General features: G+C 39.3%; 1 protein-coding gene across 1 annotated transcript in view; it reads left to right on the top strand.

Moving 5' to 3' along the window:
- The window catches only part of lonp2 (lon peptidase 2, peroxisomal), a 91,384-nt gene that overhangs the window by 34,192 nt on the left and 32,004 nt on the right, over positions 1-25,188 (top strand). Inside the window, exons 4-10 of the mRNA XM_087137669.1 lie at positions 5,772-5,872; positions 6,614-6,697; positions 14,748-14,980; positions 15,860-16,033; positions 20,300-20,485; positions 20,684-20,831; positions 22,530-22,609. Coding sequence (XP_086993795.1) covers positions 5,772-5,872; positions 6,614-6,697; positions 14,748-14,980; positions 15,860-16,033; positions 20,300-20,485; positions 20,684-20,831; positions 22,530-22,609 — 1,006 coding nt within the window. The remainder of the gene's footprint in view (positions 1-5,771; positions 5,873-6,613; positions 6,698-14,747; positions 14,981-15,859; positions 16,034-20,299; positions 20,486-20,683; positions 20,832-22,529; positions 22,610-25,188) is intronic.

Genomic DNA, 25,188 nt, shown 5'->3' with positions numbered 1-25,188 from the left:
CCATCCCCATCACACGTACAGCACATGTACTGTACTGTACATGTACGTACATGAATGTACATAACGTTTACACCACACCGCCATGATGACTGCAGTATTCAGTAGTAGATTTGAGCTGCTTCAACTTACCGTATTTCCGATCAAAATTTGTTGCTGGAGGAGGACCAAATGCGACAAGGTCGGAAATACGGGGTGATGTGTAGATTTACAAGTTTGAAATAAATACAAACCATGCTAACTTTTTTTTCCAGAAAAAAATGTTGTTCATGTCTAATTTCTGATTTTGACGAAAAATAAAGTGGTTCAAGGATTTGGACAAGTTGACTTTGAGTTGGTCCCATGTTACACACGTGTACCTGTAGGACCCTGGTTGTCTCGGGTACCAATCAACAGTCAGCGAGCAATGAATATGGACGACCATGACGTTACTGTACGTTTGTGCCCGTGGACAACGAAAACGTTGCTTGCAGTCAGAGTGTTGCGGTACAGTGCTTGAGCTTCTGCTGACGTCATGGACGTGCATATTCAATACTCGCTCTATGCGGCTCATGTCCAACCTTTTTAATTTTGTGCTACATATCTAATGCTCTACATGCAGTCATAACAACTGCCTATGCATGCATTATTTTGTGGAATAGGTCTACTTAATAATACTTAATAGGCCTATTTCTACAGCAGTTTGTTTACTTTCTTGGTAAATCTGTTTTCCAAGAGGGTAATTGCAAACAGGATAGGCTTTTTTTTTTTACCTTTTACCTGCAGTTCAGATTTACAGTATAGGCCTACATGTTTGTATTCACATATACCCATATAAGTGGTATTTAAAGTAAATAAAGGAAAGCAAGGGGCAGCTGCTATAATTACACCAAATTTTGTCGAAACATTCGTCCGCGTATCTGAAGCACTAGAATCAGGCTGGGGGCCGCCGACCCCAAATTGCTACACTCTTTCTTTGCGGACGTCTCAGAAATAATTACAGAAATTCATCCAATAGCAAAATTTGTTACGCGCTGTGTGGAGACCAATTGACCAATTGAAACGCTCGTTATGTACATGTGGCCATGGCCAGTGCCGGCCCATGAGACAATTATCACAACACATCATTCGTTTATTAAAGATTGATCAAGATAACCAATGATTTGAAATGTATCGCCAAAAGACACGTGATCAGTGCTACATGTACTTGGTTGAAAGGTTAAATTACCACACGTTTTAATCATTTAGCAGTCCATAGAAAGTGACGGCAATGTTTGTAAAAAAAGAAAGGTCTGTATTTTGCACGCACTGATCCCAAAATCATGAAAATGAGGAGTCATCTTTGTCAGGTTTTCCTCTGTCAGGGTAGGGGAAACACCTTTTATTTCATATCGAAGCTCAGTGCTATAAAATTTTAACGATAGACGGTGTAACAAATTGTACAACCCCGGCCAATCCCTGCTATCGTCCCGGGTCAGCAGGGCAGCCATTGTACAACCCAGGCCACCTTTTTTGGACATCCCCGGGTACGTCCCCGCTACATTTTCGAAAGTCTTGGGTCCCCCGAGTCCGGGATTACAATCGACGGGTGCATAATTAACGTTATTCTAACTCAAAACTAACAATAAATCGGACACCATATTCCCAAATACTGTTTTGATGTTGCTTGGAAAATGTGTCCGACCATTTTTTGTTTTGTTCGGACAAACACAATAATAAGTGCTCGGCAAATGACCGCTGTCCGACTGTAATTATGAGAAAAGTTACAAATAAACTAATTCGTGTAGGATCTGAACTTCTGAAGGCGGCTCCTTAATGTCATGGAGTCCATGATAATATCTTGTAGATAATAATTGACTTCCCATAGTAGCAACCGCTGCACATATTCTGTTGACACCTCCAAGAGCCAGATAAAGTCACAACAGACACTCACTTGATAAAGCTGGGAAAAAATCTGAAGCAGTTGGAAGAGTTGAATGATGGGGGAAGGAAATGTCATTTTGTTATTTGCAGTAAATATTCTATTTCCTTAAATATACAGGTTGTTGAGCGCTTTTTAATGAAGAATGTTAATAACAAATTCTGACCCAGAGAAAGACCGATATAATTTACAATTAATTTTATGTACAATTTTAATTGACAGATCCGTTTTCGAAATGGGAACAGTAATATAAGTGAAAAAAAATCGTTCAGCTTAACTACGATGTGTCAGACACGAGCGTATTATTTTATCCCAACCGATTTCCGGTCCGTTGAAGCCGCGCCCAGGCAGCTAGGCTGCTGGCACATTTTCACCGTTCTTTGCACTGCATGACTGACGTTGATAACCCGCATTGCCCAACTACGAACAGCTTTACGAGCGAGGGCTACTCGCTGTGTTCCGGCACGCAACCTGGCAACGAGCGAGTCCCTCGTTTAGATCGTAATCCACTAGTTATAAACTCGCGAGTGAGGGGCTTCCCTTGCGAGGCCCCTCGTTAGCTTGCGAGGCGCCTCGTACTCGTTACAGAATTTCCTCGCTCGCGCTCGCTCGTTGCTCGCGAGGAAACGGACCTACATGTGGGCGGTACTGTATACACATAAGTGACTTCTGTAAGTGTGCAGGGTGACCACCGAAGAACACAGATGTGAAAACTAAAAAATGCATTGGTCCAGGCCAAGATTAAGTTACATGTGATTTGTGTATGTCTGTGTGTTTTTTATCCTTGTGTCTGTCACATGCAAGTAGCCTGACTTATCTTTTACCGGATTAATAGAAGCCAAGTAAGCTCCAACAGCATTGTACTTCTAGGTGTGAATAGAAACTGGTTGATGGCCTTTGGCTGCACCAGCTGCCTGGATGTGGGAAGCCCAAGTGCCATTGCAGGCATATTAAGTTGGCTGTAAAATGGAACTAGAACTATCAGAAGATTTCCCCTTGTAATGCCGGAAGACTGAGTTTATTACCAAGCTGTTTGGCAGGTATATGTACATGTACATTGTATGCTGGAAGTGTGGGTATGGTGCATTCAGGGCACTGCTAAACAACAGGATGGTGTGCTGGTATGGTAATGTCCACAAGCAAACACCATGTAGGGGCGACGGTGTGCTAACACAAAAGGTTTTAGTTGGACTTGTGCTGGTGAATGTTGCCTTTTTAGTTACATTGTGTGTGGCACTTGGCTGACTTGGCGGGGCTGGAAGAGTAGCAGTAGGTGTCGCCAGTTGGGGGTTTGGAGGGGTTTGGAAACCCAGCCTGAACTCCATAGCGGAGATTGCAGACCCACCAACAACTTGGGGTTTGAGGGGCCATTGACAGTGGTGCCGGTAGTATGATGAGCAGCTGTTGAATCTGCCACCAAGGCATTAGCCCTTGCTGCTGAGGGGCATGTGGTCTAGCTTTTAATGAGCACAGCAGAAGGTGCCAGTGGGGGATTCAAGAGAGTCTGGAGGGCCTGAGTTGAGTGTGACTTTGGCAAGTAGGAGTAATAGGAGGTTGTTTCTGCTGTATCTGTTGTCCCCTTGATCTTTCCTTTCTGGCTTCTGTTCTGCATTGCCATGTGCCCTTGGGCGGAAACTAGTGATGATCAAATCACTGAAATTAGTGGAGAGTTTTTCCAATATAATTAAACTCAGTGAAGATAGAAGGAAGAAAGTGTGTGAAACTTCCAAAGCCTGCCTCGGTCCTGGCAAGGATTTGTTGAAAGTGCAAAAATTGCAGATTACCCCCCCCCCATGTCAAAGGGGTTTTCCAGGTATGAGTGTCAGAAAACAGTATTAGTTAAACAAATTCAACTGAATTGTGGTAGAGTGTTGTCTTGACATTTTACAAGAAATTTTCCAGACAGCTGTCTAATTCAATAGAGGGTAAGATATAAAACTGCATGATCTCCCCGTCATGCCTGTGGCGATGCAAAATTTGGGACCATTGTATTTGCACATTTACATCTTCTTAATGATGCTGTCCTGCATAAAAAATCAAATTTCTTATCTTGCTTTTAAAATGAAAGCCTCATAAAAATCAAGCTGCTGTCATCTGCCGACATTATTATAGAGAAAGTATGGCGAAATTGGCCCAGTTAAAATCACAAACGAATGGTGCCAACACTAGTAAACAAAATTGGTGCCTGTTAACAAAATATGCTGTGTTTACACTTTATCTTGCAAAGGAGGGTCATATCCGGCGAGAGCAATCAAGCGAGGGGATCAGATCCGTGCCGCATTTACACTGGATCCTGATCCTGCGTTGCATCGATGAAGCGCTGCAACCTTAGGGCAAAGGTTATGCAAACAGTTCATTGATTATGCAGACTGGAGCCAGTATTACGTATATACATCTTGTCGTATCTCATGTAGTTTCAAATGAAATGATGCAAAATGGGGAAATGGAAGATTTTAGATCAGCGATATGCAGCGGTAACGAAAGTCACTAAAGGCGACTGGATAAAGCATGGGAATGGGCAAGTACCAGTTTACTACCAACTCACAGGACTAAAGCACATAGGCTTAATTGGGAACCAGCGTAATGCTGGTTATGCACGTAGCGGCCGGACCAACAGTGCATATACGGTGCGTGTACAATGTCATGTAAGTATACCTGACATGTAGGTCTTCAAAATGACACAGACTTGTTTTTCACTTGCTTCAAGACTTGCATCGGATGTAGTTACGTCAAATTCCAGGATCTGATTCGGATCTGATCTAGTGTTGTGTTTACACTTGCAAATTGATCTCTCCCGCGGGATTTGAACCGGATCTGATCCTCCCTGAGAGGAGGATCAGATCCCAGGATCAGGATCTGATCCTGCATTGTGTTTACACAAGTTTTTGATCCAGGTCTGATCCCCCGCGCCGGATCAAGTGTAAACGCAGTGATAGTGCTGCACTGTTCCCCAGAGCACATTTCACATACTGTACATAATCCATTGTAGTACCAGCATGGTTGTACATGCTTGAACCCAAGGTCACGCCAATGCAATGCATTGCAAACAACATTTTAACATTTTCAATTGGGAGAGATCAAGGTAATGTACCTTGGGGGTACATGTACCACAGCAACGTCACAAATAACTACTTGGCAGCATCATCGGCCAATTCCCATAGAATTATGCGTAATATCATGCTGCAGCCAACTTTTGACACGGCCTTCGTGTAAAGATACACAAATGACGTCATCTGATAAGAGTGCCCGACTGAAATGTATGGAGGCCTAGGGGGATTCCTTCACCGTACATATTACTCAACCCCACCCATCAAAAGCACGTTAAAATTACGCGGTAGCAGAATTTCTGCTGATTGAGTAAGTTTGGAGGCTTTTGGAAATCGTTTTATGCAAAATAAAAACATTCTTTTTTGCCGACGCGTAGGTCTACAGCGATGCACGCGGTGACCAGAAACTGGAGATTTTTTTGGGCCTAATATCAGGTATTCAGAAAACCTGAGAACAGAGGTAATGAAATTATAAACTTGAAAGTACAGTGCTTTGTTTTTGAGTGAGCTGTTCATTGTTAACATTTATGTACCAGTACCGGACATTCAACTTAAAAACATGTCTTGAGTTTAATGGTCTTGGTTTTAAATCAAGCATGCCAGTTGTGGAAGAAGAAACATTGACCCAAGCAAACCTAGGCTAAATGCTTCACGAAAAATTATTAATTGTACATGGATTAATTATTCCAGACTTAGTTTTCTGATGGACAGATTTCCATTTGAACCCCCCCAAAACACAGTAAAGACAACATTCTGTGTCCAGAACGATACCCAGACCTTTAGTGTATGTTTTAATATTATTGTTTGCTGTTTTTTTATGGTTGCAGATGGTGAGGAAGACCATCCAATCATGATGAATTTCAGAGAGCAAGCAGGTAACTTGGTGGATCTACTAGATGTTGCTGTTCCTGTTGTTGCCAAACTAAAGGTAGGGATTTCTCTCCTTAAACAGTTTTTCCGGGTCCATTATTTCATATTTGGGGGATTGTGTTTGGGGTTAAGATGTGTAGGAAGACTTGAGTACACTGTGACTTGATCATTAGGGTCAATTGTAAAAGCGCTTTGTTATCAAGTGCTGCAGTTCCAGTCATTGTACGAATGTTATGTACATGATAAGTTCAATTGAATTAAAGTGATTTTGTTGGGCTATACAAAATCTGATATACATTTTATAAGCCAGAACCTGAAAGTCATCTCTAAAGTAGCCCTATGATCTTATTTGAAACTCCCAGTTGAAGCTTGTCATTTCTTAACAATTACTGTACTTAATTTAATCCGACCAAAAGTTTATAACAATATTGTAGGGGGAGGGGTTAGGTGTTAACCCATGACCATCTTTGTTACTTCACCCTTGTTGCCGATGCAGTGATAGAAAATTTCTTTTTCCTCCTCTTCCAATGAGGCATCTGTCACATTTTTGAATATCAAAGAATTGGCTACTTTCGTGTGTGAGATTTTCTATTTGCTTGTGAGCTCAAGAACTTTAAAAAAAAGCATGGCATACTGAGATTAGTCCACATGTCCAACTTTTCCTTTTGGTAATTTTATCGTAACAAAGGTGGGTATCTTTAAATGCCATACAGTAGTTGCTGTAGCCTGTACAGTGCAAGGTTGTTTAAATTTGTGATGTGTTTGATGCATTCTTGACTCTGTATATTTTTATTTGCAGAGACTTCTAGAAAGCCTCCCAACTGCAAGGCTGTTAGACATATTTGCCTCCATTGTCAAGGCTTCATACAACGAGAAGCTGCAGGTAAGTACCAATCTGGAAAGATTGAGTGGCAGGGATCTCCCCGGGTTAAACCTAAGTTTGTTGGAACTAGTCTAAAACCTGTTAGAATGTAACTGATCTTCCTTAATCCAGACTTTCCCCAGATGAGAGACTACTCGGAGTGACCTCAAGGTAAGGGAGCAGGTCCATTTTGGAGGAAGCATCGATTACAATTATTATTACTCTCTGTGAACAGTACAGTTGAATTAACAAGAAATACACCTTGACAACAGGATTGTCGGCACGACAAATTTGATGGTGGTTTATTCATTAATAATCAAGAAATGTACAGTGATAAATAATTGGGCCTTGATTGGGTCTGGTCTATGATCAGGGTCTTTTAATTACAAGGAGACAACCTGCTGCTTTGCCTTTCATCAGCAGTCATGCACACCGCCTGAACAGTGCTTCACAGTGTAAGCAATGCACAACAATGTAAGCAATGCACTTCAGAGTCATCAGTGCGCTGCCTAGTTAGCAGTGCTCAACAGTGTCAGTAAGGGGATAATTCCTTTTTTAATTGGTGTTAACTTGAGGTTGACCCCGCTGTACCTCCGGGTTTATTGAGGAACTGCAAGGGGTTCTCAATAATAAGCTCATAATTTTTGGGTCAATGCACACCAAACACTGTAGTCGTCAGAACCTGAATGGTTTATCTTGATACAAACACACAATAGAAATGCTTGATTACAACCTAGTCTCCTGTCAATCTGCATTGTCCTCGGGGACTTCAAAGTCCAATAAATTGAAAGGAACTTTTGGGGGAGGAACACTCGAAACGCACACAGGTCTACAGTGTAACCTGTACGACCTGGGACAATTAATGTATGTACTGCTTTTGAATGATTGATTATGATCGAAAGACTTTTTATATAATAAATAATAATAATTTATATATCGCAAATTAACTTAAAAATAAGATCAAATGCGCTTTACAAAATTAATTATAGAAAAATTACAGATAAGATCAATAAAATTCAAACTAAAATTAAGAGATCATGAATATGCTTTCGTAAATAAAAATGTTTTAACTAAAGATTTAAATGATTACAATCTTGTTCAGCTCTTATACCATTGGGCAATTGGTTCCACAGTGCAGGGGCTGTTGCAGTGAATTATCTGTCGCCATCTCTTTTTAGTTGCACGTGGTGAAATCAAAAGTAACTCGTTAGATCTCAAGGCATAGTCGCACCTTTTCTTTATCTTAATTAGATAGCAAATATATACCGGAGCAAGGCCATGAATGGCTTTGAAAGACAGTATCAGAATTTTAAAATCGATTCTTGATCTGACCGTTTACCAATGTAAATCACAAAGAACGGGACTGATGTGGCTAAAACGTGGAATACCATTAATAAGCCTAGCAGCAGCGTTTTGCCCTCATTGTAACATAGAAATGTAATTATCAGGTTAACCATAATAAAGACTGTTACTGTAGTCAATGTGCCCCATTACAAGAGCATGTACTAATGTATGAGTGCTGTTATGACTAAGATATTTCCAAATTCTCTGAGTATTAAAAATGTAATAAAAAGAAGCTTTACAAACATGAGAAATATGAGGTAAAAAGGTCAAGTTGGGATCAAACCAAACACCAAGATTTTTATCAACTGAAACAGGAGCAACTGAGGCTTCACCAACCGAAAGCCTACATGTGTTAAAGTGCACCTTCTCGAGTAGCTGATGAGTTCCAATTACCGTAAAGTCTGTTTTTTCTTCATTAAGTGTTAATTTCTCTGAAACCAACCAAGCCCTCACAGCACATATACAATGCTCAATTGGGTTCAGGGCGTCATTTTCACTGAACGTGTCGCCTGGTTTAAAAGAAAGATACAGCTCAGCGTCAACTGCATATGCATGAGCAAAAGGAAGGTTATTATTTATGACATCAAACAGTTTACTTGCGTACATAACAAACAAAAGAGGTCCTAGGCAAGATCCCTGTGGAAATCCACAAGAAAGTTTAAAAATACTTGACATTTCACCATTTAAAATGACCCTCTGTGAGCAATTATCCGAATATTAAAAAAGTCAATTCAAAACATCTCCCCCGAGACCCATATTCAGCTCAAAACGGTGTTTAGGAATATCATGATCTACTGTATCAAATGCAGCACTGAGATCAAGAAGAACAAGCAAAGTGACATGTTGTCGATTCATGTTCATTAGAATATGACTTCATATGGAGTAAAACAGTCTCAGTACTATGATGACGCCGATAAGCAGATTGCAAAGTAGGATATAAATCATGAGATGACAAATGAGTATGTATTTGCTCAAGCACTGCCCTTTTAGTGACTTCAGACACAAATTGTAAATTACTAACAGGACGCAGATTCTTAAAATCAGATTCCATTCTAGAATTCTTACAAATAGGGTGGACAAGAGCTTCCTTTTTATTATTATTATTCTTTTATTTACCCAGGGTAAATCCAAGCAGCTGAAGCTGATTTCCATTGGAGCCCTGCAAATATAAAACTAAGATTTAAAAAGGGTAAACACAGGACGGGATTTGAATTATTTAAAATCTGAACATAAAAGCGGTTAAAATTATTCTTATATAAATACTTAAAAACTTAAAACCGAAAAAAATTTAAAAATCAAAATTAATTATAAAAAAGCGAACCACGAAAACAAGTTAAGGTCAAAACATAAAATACTCGAAACAATTATATTAAAATTAATACAAGTATAAGAAATGTACCAAGGAAAAATAAACAAAACCTAATCAGGGGAACATTTTAATCTAAGGTACTAAAGAAAAAGGAACTGAAAACACACGTACTTAATTTAAATGGGAAAAAAATTTAAGTTTCTTCTTGTTGTAGATATTTAAAAAGATCTGTCTTGAAAGCATGAAATGAGCGTTGGGCTCTGAGTTGAGCAGGGAGGCAATTCCAGATTTATACTCAGATGACTGAGAGGGTGTGTGAATAGTGTTCCATCTTTGTAGTGGGAAGTTTTAAAGTGGCATTTGTATTCTGTCTTGTGACTCGGTACCCCCCCCAAAAGAAAAGAGGTTAGTTATGTAATTGGGCAGAACATTTAAAAACAAATATTCCTTTCTTATAATGTACTCTTTTACAGAAAGGCGGCTACTTTAGAAATGAGAACAAATCAGCAGACAAGGTAGTAAACGGACAGCCCAGAATTAGCCTTATTGCTCTTTTAAGTAATTTGTTAAGCATAACACTGTGGCGTTCAAAATAAATATCTCATGACGCCTTTTCAGGCAAACTGCTTAGCTTGTCAAAGAATTGGGCTGGAGTGGCGGGAGGCCTATAAATGGAGCACACAGGCATTGGATGTTTGTATTTGTGCTTGATTTCAACCCAGAGGCATTTGATGTCGTCAACTTCTAAATCTGAACAGCGAGTGTAAAACGTGTCATTACGAATATACATGGCTACACCTCCCCCATGTTGATTTCTATCCCGCCCTTCAATCGTACAACCCGGCAGCTTACTTCATTATCTGAGATTGAGGAATCACAAGAAGTTTTGTTGAGACATAATTGCTTCCAATTATCAGGAAAATATCCTGACATGATAGAAAAATTAACAATTCTTGTAATGACAGGAATAAGAACATCCAATCAATTAACAACAGATGTCGGCATTGGATCTAAGATGCATAATTTCTTGGTTGATCTCTTAATAAGTGATAAAACATCACTCTCAGTTAAAGGATTAAAACTTTCTAATGTCTGATCATTTTCCAAAACTCGATCATCTAGCACCAACTCATAGTCCTTGTGATTGACATCTGTGGCTTCAATGAGGTCCCGGATCTTGGAAATTTTCCGCACGAAGAAGTCACCAATCTCCTCTGCAAGAGCTGACTTGTCGTTGTAACCTGAGAACAACTCCTTGTCCTTGTCCAGAAGCGTCTTTGAAGCTCTGAAAAAAGATCCCTGGTTTGACCCATTCTCCTCCATGAATTTAGCATAGAACAGTCTGCGGGTAGTGTTGATGAGGTAGCAGACGTGGTTTCTTCAGGCCTTAAACACCAATGAGTCACTCTCCAAGTTAGTTTTCCTACACGTTTGTTCTGCTCTACGCGGCAATCGCTTGGCCCATCTATCTCAGCATTGTACCGTGGTGCAGTAGGGCGATTGCGTACTACTTTCATCCTCAAAGGTGCATGTTGATCAATCAAACAGGAAAGTGTCTGGTTGTGATCACTTACAAGTGTATCAAGCTCTTCATTTGTTAGAGGATCTGGCACATCATCATGGTGAAGTCCAGCGCATAACGGACTAGCTTCCAAATCTGATTTCACAGAATCCATGTTAAGTTTCCGTCCCAGGATTAGTCAAAATGTCCATAAATATAGTGATATCGATTAGTGGTTCGTGGCCAGGAATGCTTGTGCACAAATGTCCATGCCTCTCCCATCTAACAGAGGCGTACTTTGAAAAGTGAAATCCATTGTAACCTTGAAGGTTACAATGGATGACAAAAACAACATAAATACCCATTTTTGCACAAGGGAAAGCCAGATAGGTAGATATCCACAAAATAAAAGGATAGATGGTGCACAAAGACGAAGATTATTGGTGATTTAAAATCTAAAATTACGAGAGCAGATAAAAAGACTGGCAGCTGATCAACAGCGCCCCTTACGTCATATAATATATCAACTATTACTTCTTTTTCTTTCCTTGCCCATGTACATAAAATATATGCTGCAGCTAATACACGTTGATTTTTACACTGATAAACGTCCCTGCCGCTCATACTCTGGTTGGGTATATAGCAACAGTTGAAGAATGAAATCTAAATGCCCCACTGTGCCCTGTCTCAGCGATTCGCAGCAGAGTCCAAGCTGCTGGCCGCATTGGCTAGCCAAAATGAACTGCTGCATGGCTCATCCAGCAAGAACACTCATCCAGCCGGTCAAATTGGTAATTTTGAGTGCTTGAGAAAGTTTAGGTTTAATGTAAACACTCGGTCACGCGCTGCTAGTAATAACACTGGAAGATGTCGTACCCCAAAGTGGTGCAGACCCAAACGTTGGGCACTTCAATTTTTTGCCACTAACTTTAGTGTATTTTTTGAAGATTTTTTCCCTCCAATTTCACAAAAGGGGAAATTTACAAAAGTCCAAATATTCTGATTCATAACGAAAGTCATATAACCACTGTGGAGTTCTGATGACATTTTATTTTGGCCCCATTTTCCAAATGTTTTGTAAAGTGCAAAACTCTTCAAATGTGTCACGTGAAGGTGCCACGTACACTACATAAACGGGTGCTTCAGAAGTGCAGCATGTGCCGATGACTTAGACATGTAAACACCACAGTGTGGTTTATACTCTGGAGCAGATACGCTTACTTTAAATTTTAACATGCAAAGTTTTGATTGGTGCAGCGTTACTCTGTACGGCCCATATTCTGAAAATTACGAAAAACACACAGGAACCTTTTATTCAACTTTGATGTTTTTATTCAATACATATTCATGGCACACATTGTTAAACAATGAAACGTCTTTCCGATGCTTTTTGTCAACTCGTCAGTTCTGTTGATCCAGGAGAACGAAGGAAACAAAAGCTAAAAACAAGGACAGAGGAAACTGAATAGTAATGAGTGATATTTCTTAGGGGACACTACGCAAATGTATGTGTATGGTATTAGTAGGCAATTTTGCATCATGCACTTTCCAAAGCCTTTGGGGCAATACCAACGTCTCTTCACAGATCTTTTAATCCCATGTCAGTAGACTTTACCATTTTCATTCAAAGCCCCAAAGCTTTGTTTGCACACATGTCAGACCAGGATTGCACACAATACTGTAGGTCATTTGGTCTGAAACTCTGTACCAAACAAGTTAATCTAAGTTGTCCTTTAACCGATTTCAACTGTTCAATAAATGAAATGAATCAATAAAAGCAGGAGATATCTAATGTTATAAAACTATCCACAGATATCATAAGAATTCCAAAACCTAACTGTACAAGCCCAAGTCCCCAAAGGTAGTGTTAATCATCACTCACAAGCGATACCTCTGATCTTTTAATTCTCTAATTATACCACAAAGGCAGCCTTTTGTTTGAGATGCTTTCCCCCTTCCACCTCGCTCTTTTGTTGCAAACAACCAGGGAAAATCTGAGCTGAATTTGACCTGAATATTCATAAGTGTATTGTATTTATGCATGATGTCAAACCCTGAGTTATCAGGAGGTTCAACCTAGCTAGTTAAACCACTAGTTAAAAAAGGAATTCCCCCCAAATGTACCACAATATAAACTAGGGGCTTCTGTATCAGCAATGCTCATGGCAATAAGCAGTGAACAGTCAGTACCAACCAGTGCCCGATTAGGGTCCAACCATGCAAGCTAGTGTGAGACTGTACAGAACATACATGCACCTTTGTAAGGCTAGCACATTAGCATTACACAGTGTAACTTAAGTACGGTCGTGGCTCATACACACCGCCTTGGTAAGCACTACGCTGAACACAGCACAACCAATATACTTTACTTCCCTAAACACTGTCTAGAGCTCGACTTCCCGGACAGTCATGTGACTTCCTCCTACATTGACACTCACACTGTATACGTATGCCTATGAGCCTGAATAACCAATCACAAACGTGCGTTTGTGCACTCACTACTTACATGTACAGCAGCAGATTTCATGAAACTTTACGCAGTGCAGAGTGCCACTTGCACAACATTTTATTGTGTAAGTTGCGCAACAAATTAAAAAAACTGATTTTACAAAACTTACCCACTGCATAAGGGCGCGACTTACGCAGCAAGTCATGGAGTTACTTGCGCAGTCTATTTAGGTGGCATAAGTTGCGCCAAACAAAGCAAAAATGAATGATTTGTGTAGCTTCTGTGTTTGGTTAAGCCTCATCATTGCTTACCTTAAGGTTTGTATGAGAAACGTACAACTTTGTTGTAGAAGGTAATGAAAACTTGCTTAGTGTGTAACATTTTTTGTATGGTTCCCTCAAAGAAGAGTAAAAAAATTTTCAAAATGGTGGGCGGATGTGATTCAACGACTGTTTGATGACTGTTGTTATATTGGAAAGGAATAGCCGGTTTGTCCTCGTCCAAAAATGTGATAATATTAAAATGTGGCGCAGCTACGCAACTTTTCATGAAATCCAACGTAAATATATTGGGCAGCTATGGAATAAATTTGTAGCACAAGGCTTATATGTGTGCATGGTTCAAAGTTATGCTACGTTTCATGAAATCAGTTGCATTTCATTCATAAAATTAGAAAGACTGGTTCTCACTCTCCACACTTTCTGTTACAATAGTGACTTTGTTAAAGGCAGAACGTTCATTGTGAAATACTTGTGGTGACCATAATCTTGTGTAGCATGGGCTCCCTCATTACATCTACATAGTTTACTTTATTTTGCAAAGTAAATGGTGGTGATGTGTAGAAAAATCAGATAAATATAAGGCAAATGAGGGTTTGTTGGAACAATTGTCATAAAAATGTCATAGCTATCAGTTTCTGCATGTACATGTGTATTACACTTTGCAGCTTATAAAAATCTTAGACTTGATGATAATTACTTAACCCTGACAGTCCTCAGACCTCCTATTCATAACAATTTTACATACATCGTAGGGGGTAAATGTTAAATAATCAACTTTGAACATGACCATGTAATGTGTTCCAGTTGGAATATGGGGTAAGTTGGAACATGATATGTGATGACTTAGAAAGCATACCACAGTGATGTAAAAACTACAGATATAACTTGAGTTCAGGAGAAAAAATTCCAAGAACCATAGGCCATGTGCCCAGCATGTAAACAAACAATAACAGAAATAAAAGATGTGCACAGGCCACAGTTGGTGGTCAGCGGTAGTTATCAGACAGTCTTTTTGTCACAGGCTGGGCACTGTGACTTGTCCTATCACAGTGGTAGTGTATAATGTGTACACTGGTTCCCAGGATGAAAGCACTTTAGTGGGGAATAATGATGTGTGAAAAAAATTTGTGGTTTGTTTACACTTGTTTGTGACTGCTTGGATGTGGATTTCTTTTGTATTTGATAAGGTTCTGGATGCTGTAGACCTTGAAGAACGCATCAAGAAAACTCTTCCACTCCTTACAAGGCAGATAGAGGGACTGAAGCTTTTGCAACGTACCCGTGCAAGCTCTGGACCATATACCCTACGAGACAGGCAGAAGACTCTGGGATTAAAGAATGCATTGAAGAAAGTGAACATTGCAGATATAGAAGAAGAGAATGAATTGGACGAAATCACCGACTTGGACCAAAAGATCAAGTCAGTTCGTAATTCGGAATTGGGACCGATGATTGTTTATTACACTGCATATTTAATTCTTTTTCTAATTCTGTTATGAAATATTAATGGTACTGGTATTTCTGTAGAGTATGTATTTAGCGTTCTGTGTGAAAATTGTGGAGGTGTCTGTAGTGACTGCTCAGTAGAGCCTGCTGAAAGTTCTTCTTTGACAGAGGCATTTGTAAACCTTTCTGTGAGGGTGTACTATTGTGGTCCATTGAAAAAATGAAAAACCACATGCAGACTCACAAACAGCTTGGTAGTTGAAATAAAACATTAAATACGCATCACTTACGTTATTAGTATCACTATGACAGGCAGGAACAACAAATTGTGCTGCGATCCCCTTACTAATATGAAAACAAACCATCACATTTGAACCACTAGAGGCAGTTTGTCATGAAGCCAGTGTTACTCATCTTCTCCAATCAGTTTTTGGCAATGAACTCTCTCATTGAGCAGTAAATGCTTCATGACCAGTCTTCACAGGCATGCAACTTTTTCTTGGATCATCCGATTTCCTCGTTTTTTTTAAAATTTCACATTAATGCCATTGATAACTGAAAAAACACCATACAAAGTCTTGTCAAGATTGGAATTTCCTCAGTTTTTGGCGAAGTCCAAGTTTCTTGCCTGTATCAAGTTACCAAAGCATTTATGCACATTGAGGTCAATGTTTGGTAGTTTTTGTGACCATGACTTCTCGGCCATCATTGTTTTGTTCTCTTACCAATGTTCTTACAGAAAAAGAAGAATACGGTATATGTACTCACAGCTGCTTATTCATCTTTATGCTCAAAAGGGTTTACTTCTTTTTCAAAAGGGTTTACTTCTTTTTTTTTAATGTTTGGCTTTTAGAAAGGCCAGCATGCCACCTCATGCCCACAAAGCATGCCAGAAGGAGCTAAAACGTCTGAAGAAGACTCCAACAGCCATGCCCGAATATGGTCTTATCCGCAACTACCTAGAGCTTATGGTAGAACTGCCTTGGTCCAAGCAATCTACTGATACCCTGGACATCAAACAAGCCAGGTTGGTGCCAAGCATGTACATGTAGTAGGTGGCAGTCCATTTTCATTAACATTCAGTACAAGGGAACTTAGGGGCTAACAACCTTCTGGAAAACATATTTACAGTAACTGTTGTTAAAATTTTTATAACAGTTTCATTTAATTATGTTTTTATTGTTGGAATTCCTTACTTTCTTAGTTTTACTGGAAACATCCATCTCTTAAAGTCTTGGTTGGTTTACTCCAGTTTTCTTTTGTTACCTACATGTTGAAGGTACAATCATGCCCAAAGTTTACATACACCTTAGCAGAACACAGCTATTTTCCGTTTATACCCCTGCAATTGACAATAATCGTCATTCCTTTCATTCCTATCAGATACAACCATTCTTCATTTCAACAAAAGAATTCTGCAAATATTTCAATTTGGATGAGCTTACGGTGTATACCATTTGCATTTGATGTGATGAAATTAGAGGGGCAAAAGTTCACAAACATCAAAGTGACTTGCTGCAAGATTGGCTTTACAAAGGTCTAGAATGTCCTCAAATGGCCCCCTGTTTCTTGTATTTTTGTCTTTCACTCCTATTGTTTTGAATGGTTATGTAATATGTCATGTAATTCTTCCACCGCTCTGTAAACGGGCTTGGGTTTTCTAGTCGAGCTCTTCTTGGACTTGAACCACCATTGGGAAGGCAAGGAGTACTTCGAAGACCTGAGAAATTGCAAAAGTCTGGGACATCAGTGGGGGCCATATCCAGGCAACGAGGAGTACCATTATCATCAGTTCAGACCATTGTAAAGAAGTACAAGGACCTACATGTAGGAACCACAAAGACTCCCCGAAGATCAGGATGGAAGTCCAAGTTAACACTGAGAGATGAGAGAGCCCTGATCAGAAAGGTGAGGACCAACCCCAAGATGACCAAGAAACACCTGTACGAAGAATTGGAGGTTTCAGGGACTAAGGTGTCACTGTCCAATGTCCAGAGAGTTCTTCATCAAAATGGTCTTGGAGGCTGTAGAGTGAGAAGGAAGCTGCTTTTTAAAAATGCCACTACCAAGCCAGGATGAAGTACACAAGAGACCATACAGACAAACATGGCAGCTTCTGGAGGAGTATCCTTTAGTCTGATGAAACCAAGATGGAACTGTTTGGCCACAGTGACCAATAGTATGTTTGGCGGGAGAAGAAAGAGGCCTTTAATTTGAAGATCACCCTACCCACAGTGAAGCATGGTGGTGGCAGTATGATGCTTTGGAGATGTTTCACTGCTAGTAGCCCAGGAACAGTGCATCAGATAGATGGCATCATGAAAAATGAGCACTACCTGGAAGTTCTCCAAGGGAACATCAAGCAGTCCGAACGGAAGCTGAACCTTGGATGTTGATGGACCTTCCAATATGACAATGACCCTAAGCATACTTCCAAGTTGGTTGCTGGATGGCTTCAAAAGAAAAAAGAGAATGTTTTGGAATGCACCCACATTCACATGAACACATGTACAGTACAACATAAACGTAAATGTAAAACGATTGCCCTGCTTTACACAATGGTTATAAAATGCACGTGGTGAGAATTCAATAACAACCAACCAAGCACATGCAAGGTACAGCACGTCTGCTGCAAATAATACTAAATTCTCACTTCATCCAATTGTGATTATGTTTATGCAGACAGACATTTTGTATGCCAATCTCCTGTAGCCACGCCCCTACAGTCCATATTTGGTGTATGACGTTAAAAGTGGCTGTTCAAAACTAACTTTGCTTTGATGCTGATCTTACTCGAACTTTTGCTGATTGAAGGTAACCCTGGTGGAAAAAAAAGGATTTTGTTGGGCTAAGCAGTGCTTTCTGGATTGGCGCACTTGGTGGCCAACTAAAATTGTCTTTCATTTGAGCAAATTGGACTATACATGTATATATGTTGTATATACAAAATTTTACCAGATCTGTGAGTTGTTTGCAAATCTCAAATAACAAAATGCCGATATCTGTTTGAAAAAAGACAGACAGAAAATTGCCCCTTTTGCCAAGTGACCATGGGCACCGTCCGTGGAAAGAATGCCGACTTGAGACCAAGGTTCTCTGAATATATCAAATACAATAGTTTGGTACATATAGTTGAATCTGTTTTGTCAAAAATAACCCAAACACAATTCGCTCCAAATCTAATGTTATCTTGTAAGTGCTGTAAAGTAGGAAACTCCCATTTGAACATGCTGTTTGTCCTGTTTTCATATATCCTTCCATTCCCATGATTGTTTTGTTGAATCAAGCGTAGTCCAAACACAACTGTCGACAAAACACGGTTTGTCACACCTGCGACAGTAACGTTCTGTGGAATTTGAACTCCCAAATGAACTTTAGGGAAACAGTTCTGAAATTTTTCGAATTCTTGAAATCGAAGTCGCGTGTGGATGGAGGAGATTCATTAGTTGTATTAATGTATTTGGTACACATTCGCAGCAAGTTCTCCGATTCCTCAACGTGCTCTGACCATTGTACATGTTTATGTACTCACATGCGTTATGCATGTCTGGAAGAACGTGTACACTTGTAAAGTGGCACAGAAAGAAAATTGTCCTTCATTTTGGAATTTGATTTGGGAAATATCACGGAAGGATGTTTCCCCATGAGAGCATGTCCACGAGAAGTAAACACAAACAGTCCCACGACATGTGCAGCACATCATCCAAGCATAAAACCCAACAGCTCTTGTCAGAGACACCACAGTTTCAGGAAGAGAGATTCCTGCATTCCTGCCTATATTAAATGAAAATAAAGGTGGTACCTATGTCCAGTTTATTTTTATTTTAATGCCCCTGCCAACAAGCCCTATTGATTAAAAGTCAATGATATTCCCCTAATGTCGTCCTGCACGATCCAGCTGTACATGTAATCATGGTAGTCGGCTATGGAAATAACGAAAAAAATTTCTGTTTTTTTTACTGATATATCAGCAAGTTTAGTAAAAAAAAAAAAAAAGTAAAAATAATACATCCAGTTGCCTTTTTTGTCTTCACAAAAAACCCTGAACAATCTTGTTCACTTTAAAATGCCTCGTTATATATGTTTTAGTACATAAATTTGTGACTTTTGAAAAACTTATTTTCACAAATTCCATTCTTGTGTTGCTGTTGCTGTGGTAAAAACATGCAAAATTCAATGCATTACAGGAATGCTGTACTGGTTCCCATTGCGCCACGCCCATGCAGAAGAGCACGCGATGGCAATGTGGTAATCAGTCTATACATCCTGGTTGATATGGCTTTGTTACACAACATCGGTCATAGAAGAGGCCATCAGGATTAAATTGTCCATCCATCTGAGTTCCAACAACACTGACAAGCAGGCCCCTATGTAGACAAAACGGCTGCTTTTTTTGTGTTAGTCAGTCAGTGAAACACCTTTATCATTGCACTTGTTGCAATCGGGATCTTATCTCAAATAGTGATTTCTTTAACCCCTTCGTGATGGATGACAGTAAAAGCCACCGTAAAAATTGAGATCCTCAGCCCGCTTTTCAGCTATTATTCTCGGCCCACGCTCGAGCAAACACGGTGAAAGAAGGCAGACCCTGGCTCTTTTATATATGGTGATTGGCCTTTGTGTGTAGCCCAGAAATGAAAAGACCGAATTTGCATCATAATCACCAGCTTTACAATAGTCCCCACTTTGAAAAGAGGCAACGGGAATGTGGAAGCGTGAGTAGAGCCACATGCCACCGAACAATGAGCCTTTTCACTGTGTAATTCAAAGTGTGCAGAGCACGCAGGGCCACAAACCGAGAATTTGCGGTTTGGCAGGGTGGCCTTCGTTGGCAAGCGAGGCTGGAATTCTCGGAGTCGGCTTTCAGAAAAAAATTCCCGTCGTCAAGGGGTTAACACTTCACTTGCGGTGTTAAAAGCTACTGCCAGATGGTGGGCATCCGCAACTCTTCATTCGTATTCAAATTACTGATACTCCTGTAACGTGGCTGGCGGATAATCTGTGGAATCTCGGCTGTATTCATGAATTGCTAATTAACATGAACCTTACATATTGTGTACTGTACATGGACTGGCCGGGTTGTCAAGGGCTCTTTTGTTTGGCACAGGTGAGCGTGCTCATGCAGAATCTGCAGAATGTCTGCGTCTTTGAACAGGTAGTCAATTTGGGGATGACGCCTAGGGTGTAAGTAAACTTTTGGGCACGACTGTACGTAGTAAGTCCCTAATACATGCTTTCAGAGCTCTGCTCTTGTTTCATCATGATCAGAGATTATTGTCTGTTTCCTCTTCAGGCGGGATTTGGATGTTGATCATTATGGACTGGACAAACTAAAGAAACGTGTAGTTGAATACCTGGCTGTTCGACAACTGAAGAATAGTTTAAAAGGTCCAATTTTGTGCTTCGTTGGTCCACCTGGAGTTGGCAAAACTAGCGTCGGTCGCTCTATTTCTCACACATTGGGACGTACTTTTCACAGGTAGCCCTGATTTTAAAGGCTTTCATAGCCTTCAGCATTATATTTTCATTTGATAGTTGCTATGTGGAAAGTTTTGATGTCATTTAATTGTTCCTAAAATTTTATGTAGCAATTTGTTTTGTGATTTAAAAAATCATAGAGAGTATTAAAAGAAAAACCAAATAGCTTTATAATTGGTTGTAACTGATGGTTTTGAAGGATATCTCTTGGAGGATGTTGTGACCAGTCTGACATTCGAGGTCATCGTCGTACCTACATTGGTGCCATGCCGGGACGTATTATTCACGGATTGAAGCTTGTTGGAACCAATAACCCTGTCTTCCTTCTAGATGAGATTGACAAACTGGTAACTACAGTATGTTACTTATACTCAAGAACTTATAGAATGCATTCCACAACTGTTGGATGAAGATCTACAGGCCAAAAATTTCATTTCTTTTTAGGATAGTAGGATTGATCTTGTCGAAAAATAAAGCTTGAATGCCTTTTAGAACTTGAATTTTGGTTCAGTCAAGGTATTGTTGCAGCAGTTGATCTCCATTTCGCCACACTGCATACTGTACTTTTCATGTGAAAAGTATGTTATTTTGTACAACTGTTGAAATGTGGAGTATACATGTACATCATTTATACCATGCACCATTGATGTGTTCGAGTCCATCTCAAGTCTTTTCACAAGTCCCTTCACAAGTCCAGTTACAAGTCCCTTTACAAGGCAAGTCATAAGTAACATGGTGAACAATGACAAAAGAATGCTTTTATTACAGTTCATTTGAATAGCTTTTGAATTGGCTTAAGGCTGACTTGTGATGGACTTACAGGGATCTGTGATGAACTGGAATGGACTTGGAATGGCACTTTGTGACCGTTGCATTTGCACAGTGCACCATCTCTCTGTAACAAACACTGCCTTACCAAACATGTAGGTATATCAAAAAAAAAATCTGGCTTCCAAATTTTCTCTGTACTGTTTCCGAATGTTGAAAATTTGCTTTGGAGTAAAAGGAACATATTTAGGACTGATGATAATAACTTGAAAGTTGAGGAAAATGGTGCTCACGATGAAGCAATGGCCAGCACATGATGCTGTCTGTACTATTTGTGAGTAGCCTACATTGCATATGCATTGGTACTCAGGCAGCCATTTAGACCAGCTGCCAAGCATGTGTATACAACACTGATGACTCTGGAGTGGAAAACTTTGTATCATAGGCAGGATATTTGACCCAAAAAATCACCAAAACAAAAATTAAATAGACAGACCCTTGCCTTTGTTTATCTTTGATTTATATGATTGTTTTAAAAAATGCCAGCCTGACATACAGTTGTCAGCTTTAGACAAGTGTGAACCTCCACTGCTATTTAGCATGGTTCCTTGTGCAACCCATTTATCAAAGTGCCATTATCAGCAGAAACCAGTGTAACCTTATGGCATTTTGCGTGCAATTTCTAAGCGATGACTTTGGGAAAACTTGAATTCATTGTGCAATTCCATTTCTAATGAGTTCTTCCAGAAAGTTGAAACATGAAAGAAGATGAGCATAAAAATAAAATGCAGAAATTTCATTGTTTTTATTTTTATTAACATTCTTTTTGTGTGTGTGACTGTTGGCCCCAAATCCTCATACTGAAACATTTGTGGGACAGACCACTTGCGCGTCTACATTTAAATGGGTCAGGGTTCAGAACAGGTGCATTGGTGACTGAAAATTGCTATAACGAATGGCAGCTATACCAGATATATTGTTTTTGACCCTTTCGTGTTTGTTTTAGCATTGTTCCAGTGTTTGTGATATAATCATTGCTGAGCAATTTCATATATAAAAATATGTGCATTAACTGATCTGTGATGTAAACCTTCATTTGACCATGGTCTTCAAATAAAATGTACTTTGGAAAATCACTCAACTTTCAGTGAAATAATATGAGGCCTTTGGGGTTTATTGTGTGACATGTACAGACAGTCCCTGTTAAGTGGCTGCACTTGTGCATGGTCATTGTACATCCCGTCATTACCACTAATTTACTCTTGTAACCTTTTCAGGGGAGGAGTATGCAGGGAGATCCTGCTGCAGCATTGCTAGAGGTTTTGGACCCTGAACAGAATAATGCCTTCACAGACCAGTATCCTTGAATAAATGGCTTGAAACTAGAGTTTTTGTATTTGTTTCTGATGCAGGGTAATCAGGTGACACATATCTGTTGTACCCTCTTAAGTTGATTTATGCATAGGTTATTGTAAAAAGAAATTTTCCTTTTCATAATTCCTTTGTGTAAACAGTTTCAAGTTCATACTTTGCATTGTTGTGCTGATCATGGTTCAAAGAGTATATTTACAACAGGTTAAGTGTTTTAACAGATTGAAAATTTTAAGTAAACACTGGAGCCATGCCCGAGATGCACCAGATTTACCCAGATGTACGATTGCTAAGCTGTACATGCTAGTCAGCATTGTTATTTCTTGACCTTTTTGGCTTTTTCATAATTTTGCAAAAAAGCATTAATTCTGTTCTGTTTTTTTCTTTTTCTTCCTTTTTGGCTGTTTTTCATTTTGCAAAAGGCAGTCTAATCAGTCTCTTTTTTGGCTTGTTTGCAATTTTGCAAAAAAGACTTTTGTTTTTGTTTTTTTTTTGCTTTTTCGCAATTTTAAGGCATTCTTTTTGTTGTGTTTTTTCTTCTTCCTTGGCACGTTTCTTCCACCATCGACTTTGGTCCTTTTGCAGCTTTGGATCTTCATCAAATTTATATCATTAAAGGACCTTAGTTTAAAGATGTGCATTGAACAATGATGTCATGATGACATCATCATGTGAATTAGTATTGATTTTTCAAAATTTACTTCAGCCCATTGACTTTGTACACGTATTTGAGGCATCATTTTGGTTACTTAGGTATCTTCATTTGTCATCAAAGTTACACTAAGGAAAACCTTGGGGCAGAGATGATACTAAAATAATTATGTCATGATGACGTCATCAAGTGATTTTATTATTAAATTGTAGATATTTAAATATTCCGTTAAAATTTAAAAATCCATTTAAAATCAACTGTGGCTTCCCGCAACCTTTTTTTGCCAAAGTATACATTGGGCCTTCAATTCATCTAGTGTGGGACCGGAAGTAGGCTTATTGTTAAAAATTCGTAATAGGTATTAAGTTTTTTCCTTGGAATTAGTCTGTCGGTATTAGTGCTGGGCTGAAACCTTGCTTATATCTTAGAAACGAAGTACTTTAGTCAAATATTCAGCTCATTTAGTGATGACGTCATCAAACAATAAGTCACGTGACATTAAAGGGGCACTTTTTAAAATGCTGAATCTCCTGAAATATATGTCCAATTGCATTCAAACCCTGCAGATATATAAAAACGGAGGTGATTTACATGAATATTGTCCTGATGTGATGATGATGTCATCAGGTGAGAACTCACGTGACATTCAAGGGGCACAATTTAATATGCTATATCTCCTGAAGTATATATGCAATTAGGTTGATATCTTGAAAAGGAACTGATTTAGACGAATATTTACCTCATGTGAAGATGACCTCATTAAGTGAAAAATCATGTGACATTAAAGGTGTATACTTTAAAGTACTATTTCTCCTGAAGTATATGTCCAATTGGGTTCAAACCTGGCAGATATCTTGAAAAGGAAGTGCTTCAGGCAAACGTTGACCTCATCTGATGAAGACGTCATTAAGTGATAAATCACATAATATTAAATGTGCATCCCTTAAAGTACTATATCTCCTGAAGTACATGTCCCATTTGGTTGAAACTTGGCAGGTGTTTTGAAAGGGAAGTGTTATAGACGAAATTGACCTTATGTGATGATGATGTCATCAGATAATCATGTCACTTGACACTAAGGGGGCACTCTCCCAGGTAATATGTCTCTTGAAGTGCATGTATGACTGGGTTCCAAACTTGAACCTTTCTCGGCATGATCAAATCGTTTTGCCAAAAAGTTTATGCTACAGCTTCATTGGTCAAATTTCAAAAGGCGAAAAAGCCATCTGTTCTGTTGGCAACAGACAGATAAGCTCTAATTTTTATTCCTTTTTCTTCTTCTGCTCAAAAGGCCATTTGTTTTGTACACGTTTATTCTGTACACGACTTGAGTGCATTTGCAACTTTGGATCTTCATCAAACTTGTATCAATGAAGGATCCTTATGCACTATGATGGTCTTGGAACAATGACGTCTTTTTGATGTCATCAAGTGATTTATTATTGTTTTTCAATATTTATTTCAGCCCCTTGACTTCATACACGTATTCAAGGCAACATTTTGGTTGTTCACCAATATTCAAATGTCGTCAAAGTTACACAAAGGAAAAACCTTGAAGTAAAGACAATACTCAAATAATTACGTCACAATGATGTCCTCATCAAGTGATTTATTATGAAAATTTGAATTACGTTAATTATTTTAAAATCAATTTTAATTCAACCGTGGCTTCCCGCAACATTTTATTTGTGGCAAGTGCCAAGGTAAAATTTGTTCTTCAATTCATCTCGTTTGGGTCAAATCACGTGGCCCTTCCCTGGGGTAATAGGTATCAACTTGCCTTCAATGGTGTTAGTTGGTGGGGGTATAGTATTCTTCAAACCATGTACTGATGACGTCATGTAATTATTGAGCGCCCTCTAGCGACAGGTTGAAAATTCAGAAAAATGAATGTTAAGTAGATGTCTGTGGCG

This window comes from Acanthaster planci, linkage group LG06 (assembly GCF_054643075.1).
Source record: "Acanthaster planci isolate LZ-2023a linkage group LG06, COTS_SCS, whole genome shotgun sequence".
NCBI classification, from domain to species: Eukaryota; Metazoa; Echinodermata; class Asteroidea; order Valvatida; family Acanthasteridae; genus Acanthaster; species Acanthaster planci.
Note: the sequence above shows the minus strand (reverse complement) of the source record. Positions and strands in the feature narration are given on the sequence as shown.